This window comes from Orycteropus afer, unplaced genomic scaffold, assembly GCF_000298275.1.
Source record: "Orycteropus afer afer isolate SDZICR_OR568_19922 unplaced genomic scaffold, OryAfe1.0 scaffold00018, whole genome shotgun sequence".
NCBI lineage: Eukaryota > Metazoa > Chordata > Mammalia > Tubulidentata > Orycteropodidae > Orycteropus > Orycteropus afer.
In genome coordinates, this window is record NW_006921605.1 from 15,002,321 (window position 1) to 15,010,203 (window position 7,883).

At 48.6% G+C, this 7,883-nt stretch overlaps 1 protein-coding gene across 1 annotated transcript in view; it reads left to right on the forward strand.

Moving 5' to 3' along the window:
* The window catches only part of RGS9 (regulator of G protein signaling 9), a 70,035-nt gene that overhangs the window by 21,032 nt on the left and 41,120 nt on the right, over window positions 1–7,883 (forward strand). The window contains exon 8 of the mRNA XM_007959897.1: window positions 2,123–2,204. Within this exon, the coding sequence (XP_007958088.1) occupies window positions 2,123–2,204 (82 nt within the window). The remainder of the gene's footprint in view (window positions 1–2,122; window positions 2,205–7,883) is intronic.

Here is a 7,883-nt window from a genome sequence, read left to right on the forward strand (position 1 = left end):
GAGGCAGTATCACTACGGAAGTAGGATTGCCCAACCTTCCTTCCGAGGAGTGGCTGGTGGGTTTGAACCGCCAGCCTTCTGGTGAGCAGGCAAGTGTCTTAGCCACTATGCTACCAGAGCTCCCCAAAATAGCAATAGTTATATTATTATCCCTCACAGTTTCTGTGGGGCAGGAATTTAGGAAGGACTCGGTTGAGAAGACTCTGGCTCAGAGTCTCCAAATGGTTGCAATCAAACAGCTGGAGCTGGAGGCCTGGTGCAACTAGGGGCTGGCTGGGCATTTCTTGGCCTCCTCATAGCCTCTGGGCATCTCCATGTGGTTTCTCCATAGGTTTACCTTGGGCTTCCTCACAGCAGGACCACATCAGGACAGTTGGATTGGTTACATGTAACTGTTGGCATTTATCAACAACAAATGTCGCAGTGAGGAAGGTGGCAGCTGTTCCGCCTTTTAAGGCCCAGCCTCACGAGCCACACAGCACCACTTCTGCCACACTGTGTTAGTCAAAACAGTCACAAAAAGCCAGCTCAGTGTCAAGGGGAGGCGATACAGATTCACATGTCAATGGAAAAAGTGTCAAAGAATTTGTAGACAAGTTTAAAAACCACCACAGAGGCCACCCTTGATTCTACATTATAGAACCGTGAACATTCCCTTGTCACTTGTAGTGCAATGTGTATTTCTATATTTCTTGCCTATTTCTGTAATGTTTAGGCTGAAAGCTATTCTAGGTCAGGGACTATGTCTCTTTGGTTCAACAATATACTCTCAGTGTCCAGAACATAATGGGATCTCAATAAGTACATGAAAGAATAAATGGATGAATGAATGATCAAGTGAATGCTGTTGCTTAGAAAATTAACATAATAAGCTAAAATAATTCCTAGTTTACTGCTACTCCCAGATGCCATTTATCACAGCTCCCCTCCAATGACATGTATCACAGAAAAGCAAAGCTAGAAAGGACCGTGGGGTAATTTAGCAAGCCACTCTGTTTACAAGCTGGCTAGTGTAAGGGAAACTCCATAGTGGCTCGGGCCCTCTGGCTCAGCTTCCTGAAGACGTGGGCTTGTTAGCCTGGTGAAATATCCAGTTAGGTTGGCAAGGAGAAGTGGAGCGACCATGCTTATATTTAATTTCTAGACGAGGTTGGTCAAACACCCCACTGGAATGGCTCTGCTCACCCCATCTGGCTCTTGGGTGTTATTCAGAATACATTAGCTGGAAAACAAAGCCGCCGACTTGGCGTCATAGAGGGCATGTGCGTCATCCCACGTTGCCTGGGAAAACAAGCATTGCTGAGTGTGAGCTCAGGTCGCCGTGGCAATGGTACTGAGCGAGGCCAACACGGCAGCCACCTTTCTCCTGTAGAAGGGAAGCCCAGCATGATTTCCTACCCAGGATGGGAGAGGGAGCCTGGGAGATAAGAGGAAGATAAATAGCCTTTACAGCTGTAAGCTGGGCTCAGAAAAAGCCCTGACTTGGCATGGACTCTTTGGAGTGACAGAGTGGAACTGACAGGTAGGGAGGAAAGAGGACTCCCGGGGCCAGCTTTCTCCTCATTGCAAGCACTGACTTTGATTGCTGCCTGCTTGTTCAGATGTTGATTACGTTGTTTGCCAAAACAGGGAAAAATTATGAAGCTGGGTGGTCAAATACCAGCCTGGAATTTTATCCACTTCCCACTCTAGTGGTGAGGTCAGTGGAGTTGATTCGATTCTAGGGCTAGTCATAGGCACAATTGCATTGCACATCAGTGTTGTCAGCATAAGCATGGACTCTGGACCAGACCTCCACCACCTCCACCATCCTCACCGTCTCCATCACCACTTCCACCACTTGCTCACAGTGTGATCCTGGGCAGGAAATTCATCCTCTTTCTGCTTTCCTTCCTTGTTCTGTGAAGTGAGGAAGGGAGACTGGGGGGAGGTTAAATGAGTTCATGCATGTAAAAGTAGTTAGAAGGCAATCTGACAATACGACATTAGAATTTGTCATTATGGCAAACGTGGATTATTGGGGCAGTTTGGGGAGAGTGGTCCAGGTGATTAGGGAGGGGGTCACCCTTGAGCAGAAGATGCAGAGTATCACTGGCCTGAAGTCTGGTTTTTGATTTTTCAGGGCTGGAAAAGAAAGGAACAAAGCAGACAGGTATGCCCTGGATTGCCAGGAGAAGGCATACTGGCTGGTCCACCGATGCCCTGTGAGTATTATCCTTCCTGCTCTCCAGAATTTCTTCTCATGCGTCTCTACCCCTACCCCATCTGCACCATCCCTCTGCCAGCTCATCTCCCTCTGGGGCTAGAATTGGATCGGGGGAAGAGCTGCTCAGTGATGGGTCAGCATCCAAGTGCTTCTTGGCTGGAAGAGGAAGTGCACTGTCTGAATGGGGTCTACTCATGGTCCATCTGTTGGTCTTAGGAGTAGGTGGGAGTGCCTAAGTGAGGGACCCAAATGCATCTGTCTATTATGAAGACTGGGACTTATTACTGGCCAGGATTCCGTGTCTTAGAAAAGGAATATAAAGAGGAAAAAACCAGAACTCAGACTTCAAAGTAGAAAAAGAAAATGCTGTAAAGAACTGGAAATCTGCATAGCCAAAGCCATGCTTCATGTCTCTTGCTTCGTCTCCATTTCCTCTCCTGCGTCCTTTCCCCAGTAGTTGAGACGGGAGGAGGAGAGACAGGAATAGGTGTGGACTAGGCTCCTCATTGCATGGAGCATGTTGCAGCTCTGGTTTGGGCCCTTTAGGGACAAAAGCTGTGTATACTCAAGTGTAACTTGTTGCATCTCATCACTGGGAACGGGCAGCCCCCTCTCCTAGCACAGAGACCTCTTTGCTAACTGCCTCCCACTGTGGTTAACTCTGGTGCCTCAGTTTCCCTCTATGTCAAACCATGAGCTGCCTACTGATCATGGAGAATGGGAGGCGTGAAAGGGCTTCTAGGCAGTGCAGAGTTTGAAACAAACGTTCTTCCTCCTCCTCCTTCAGTTTTGTGCTTGCCAGGCTTCTGAAACTCTCAGAGCCACACAGGCACACAGTCCTGGGGTCAAAGGTTATGGGTTTGTAAACATCGGGTCCATCAGGTTCTGACTGTTTTGCTTATTTTCTTTCTATATTCAAAACCAATCTCCATAAGGTGTTCCATCTGCTGGCACATCTGTTTGGGTGCTTCGTTGCTGAGGTTAAGGTCCTGCAGCTTGCTTGGCTTTGCTTTGTTTCTTGGCTCCGTCTCTAGGGAAACCAGTGTGCAAATGCCTGACATGGGTCCCTGGGGGCTGATCAACTGAGCAAGGATCCTGGACCAACTGCCATGTCCCTTCCTCCCCAGTGACAGCTCAGGAGAGAGGTCTTTGTATAAGGCAACAGCACACTGCTCACCCTGTGCATGGTTATCTGTTTCAGAAGAGGGGATCCTTGCTGAGCATAAGGGAGGATGGCAGATAGGTCATTGCCTTGACAAGATGGCCTGGTGCCCCGGCGACCCATGACTAAGGGAATCCTGCTCCATGGAGGGTGGAGAATGGATTTTACAATGCATGCAGAGACTTCCTAGGGTAGAGATGTTCACGTGACTGCAATCTTGCAAAACCAGTTAGTGACTGTGCTCATGCTCTGTCAAGGGTCTCTGCTCCCATGCTGATCTAAAATCTAGGTCATCTGAGTTCTGCCCTAGTCACCTAAGTTCTCAGCTCTCACACCAGGCAAGTGGCTGAGTGGTCCTTCACCATCACCCCCACCACCACCACTGCCATCATGTCCACTGTCACCACTACCATTATCTCACCCTCACCTTCACCTCCATCACCACCACGTCTGCCAACAGCACCTCAACCACCTCTACCACCTCAATCACCACAATCTCCATCACTGCCATATGTCCAGCACCACCATTGTTATCATCGTCATCATCATCATCATCATCATCATAGCAAGAGACCTAACTGAGAACTTACAATGCACTGGGCACTGCACTAAGCATTTTGCATTCACTGTATTATTTAATCTTTATAGCCATGTCCTTATTTTAGTGATAAGCAAGTTGAGGCTCAGAGATGTCATACTTTGTCCAAAGATACACAACTAGTAAGTGACACAGGATTTGAACCCACCTACAGCTGACTGCGGAGCCCTCCCTCTGAGCACGATTTTCTTTTGCCTCCCAGGACAATATCATGTGATGTCTTAGTACATTCAAGGCCTCTTTGTAGCCTCGTTGATTGCTAGACCATAGCATGAGTCACTGTAGTCTAGCAAATGTAATTTCTGGGTACAAATGTGTCTCTCTTTGATCACACCTGGGACTTAAATTCAGAATCTGACTTTGACGTATTCTGAGCTTTCTAAAACTGCTAGGACAGAAAACTACTCTTCACGTCTAATCTCCCTCACCACTGCTTGCCTAAACCAAAGCTGGACCAGTAGTCAGATGCCATCTCTTGTCTGTTACTTTGTTGTATTTTGGTGGCTTTTGTGTTGCTATGATGCTGGAAACTATACCACTGGTATTTCAAACACCAAGGGTCACCTGTTTCAGGAGAACTTCTGGACTAGGAAGAAAGACTGGGTGATCTATTTCTGAAAATTAGCCAATGAAAACTCTATGGATCACCATGGAACATTGTCCAATCTTGTGCTGGAAGATGAGCTTCTGAGGTTGGAAGGCACTCAGAATACAGAGTGGCTGTGACAATGGACTTAAGCACACCAATGATCATGAATATGGCACAGGGCTGGGCAGTGTTTTGTTCTGTTGTCCACGAGGTCACCATGAATGAGAACCATCTTGACAACAACTAACAACAGCAGTCAAAGATGAGGCCAAGTGCAGACCCTGTTCTCACAGACTTTTTAAAACATGCTCTCCTCCTCTTGTTGGCCTGAGCAGGGTAGAAGGTGCTCTCCTAGAAGAGGAGTTCAGCCTGGAATCGAGCAATCTGACTGACAATCCCACGAAGCCTGGGAGCGTAGGGTCTGTCAGACCGTCTCTAAGAGACCCAAACAAGCTGTCAGTTGAGTGGGAGAGAAGCCAGACAAAGTAAATAAAGCACTTGGCACTGGAGAGTATAAATCAGCCAGTGTGTGGACTATCACCAGCTGTTATAGTATGGAACTCAGTCCGTAGCTATTGAACCAATTTATTGATTTGTTCATTGGTCTACTCATTAATCTGCAAAACCTTTGTTGAGCCAGGTCAGGGGTTAGGGGCTGGGAATAAAATAGCAGCTAAAAGTTATTGAGCACTGACTATGTGCCTGTGCTGTTGACTTGTGTTCTCTCATTCAAACCTGGCCATGACCCTTTGAAGTAGGGAGGACCATCATCCCCGTTATTCATATGGGGAAGTCAAGATTCAGCAAGGGGAAAGTAGCTTGCCTGATGCAGTCCACGTCTATTTGACTCCAAAGCCTGGTGTGTTGCTGTTGTGCAAGGAGGACCCACAACTGGTTCTCCTCTCACAGCAAGGAGCTGTGTAACTCAAATTACCGTCACTCAGGTGAGCTATGCTTCCCCAGAATAAGACCCAAGTGCTGAAGGCATCAAGGGAGGGGTAACTGACTTAGGGAGGGAGGGAATGTTGTGCCAATATTGTTGAATATTGAGATGTGATCCGTAACATTTTCATTGGCTATGTTTTGGTCCTCTAGTGCTGCTCTAACAGAAAATACCACAAATGGGATGGCTTTAGTAAATAGGAGTTTTTTCTCTTATAGTTTTGGAGGCTAGAAGTCCAAGTTCAAAGTACCAGGCTCTAGGGGCTGGGTGAAAGCCTCTCAACCTTAGGCTTCAGCTCTGCCTGCTGCTTCCAGCCCACTGAAACTGGAGGCTTTCTTCACTCAGGCAGCTGCTGGCTGCTGAGGCTGACAAACCCAAGGTCACCAAGTAGAAGGACACAGTCCCATATTACCAAACCACATGGCAGGCCATTGATTCAAGTCCATCAGGAGTCCCAAGATTGACAGACAACATGGCAGGCTGCTGAATGACGACTTGGCTACATGCAGGATTCAAGCATGCCAAAAAGCTACAGACCATTCCTAAAGCTTCTCCTTATATGCTAGAAGCAGACCACATCCCTAAGGTAGCTACTCAGCAGCTCACAGCAGATTCCACCACGAAGCTGATTACCAGTCTCATCATGGGGAATACTGCATCCAGCTGTCTAGCCACTCAGAAGCAGGTCCACCTAAGCTGACACATAACTGTAACTACCACAGGCTAACCTTCAGAAGCAGAACACTTTGTTCCTAGTCTGCCTTAGCCTGGAGCTCTGCTGAAACCTGTCTACCACAGATAACCCTGCTGGTATTTGAAATACTGGTGGCATAGCAACATCGCAACACACAAGCCACCACAGGATGACAATGGTGACCACAGGATGACAGCTGGGTGATGGAGACTCTCTCTCTCTCTCTCTCTCTCTATATATATATATTCAACAATTGTACTGTGAGTGCTCATTCAGTGCCAGGCACTTGCTAGGCAATGGGGTATTTAGGTTATGAGACAAGACACATGACTCGTGCCCTCAGAGAGCTGATGGTCTGGTGGAGAGACAAAGAACTAAGCACCTATGGCACAAATAAATGTATAACATACAGAACGCCATGACAGCTTGTAAGAGACATGGGTCCTGCATCAGATGAGAGGTCAGGGAGTCCCTCTCTGTGGAAGTGACATGGAAGCTGAGATCCTCATTAGCAGCCTCCTTTAGCTCCTCAATCTGAAATCATCCCCACCAGTTCAGACTTGGGAGTGCTGGTAGCATAGTGTCTAAGGCATTTGACTGCTAACCAGAAGGCTGGTGGTTCAAACCCACCAGCCACGCCTCGGAAGGAAGGTTGGGCAATCTTGGGTATCTAGTGATACTGCCTCGGAAACCCAAGGAGGGGTCACTATGAGTTGGATTCGACTAGACAGCAGTGAGTTTTTTTAGTTCAGTCTCATCTCTGTCTCTTCACCCTGTCTTCTTACTTTTTCCATAAAACTACTTGACATTTTATTTATTTTTTTCTATCCAGGTATCAAAACAGTCTTAACTAATACTTAGGAAAGAGAGTGGGTGATGAGAGAAGGAGGTGAGAAGCAGAGAGAGGACAGGAGGGACATAGTGGAGTGTCACCCAGAAGTGTATGCCCCTCCACCCTGGTCTGGCTCCGGAATGCTGATTGCTGGGAATGTCACCTCCCCGTGGAGCACTCATGGGGGCACACAAGGTCCTCTCCTAACCTAAATGATGATGCATTTAGCAAATTAACCCCTTGGCCTTTATGGCCATGGGATGGTCATCGGGGGTGCCACACACTAGCGTTAGTGGCTCCTCTGGCTGATGGGGAGAGGCCGGCCTCCTCTGAAGGGCTTCCTGGGTGCGAGCTGAAAGGTCTGTGTTCCTTCTCTTCTGGCAGCCCGTCACAGGAGCGTGCTGCTGCCCTTGTTTCCCATGAATGGACAGTCAGCGCCGGCTGCCACCCTTGTGCACCAGGAACTGCATCAGCAGTGGTGCTGGTGACCGTTATAGTGGACGAGAGACTTTGTGCTCCCTGAAGAATGAGTGAGTGAGTGAGCAAATGAATGAGTGACTGGAGCCGGGGGGTGTCCTGGACTGGCAGAGGCAGAAAGGCAGCCCCCTGGGAGTGCTGGAGGCAGGCGTGCTGGGACAGGCCCACCTGGACGCATCCTGGCTCCATCGGGAGCAGCCGCCCACAGGGATGCTGAGAGGAGGCAAGGACCTGGCAGGGTGTTCTGGAGAGCTGATGGGGAAGGCCAGGAGGGGCTGGAATGGGACAGGCAGGACGCTAACAAAGCCTGGTGGGTGGCTGAGGGCTCAGAGTCCATATTGGCCTTGGGCAGCTGAGGGCACCTCCTGTGTTTGTGGGTCTG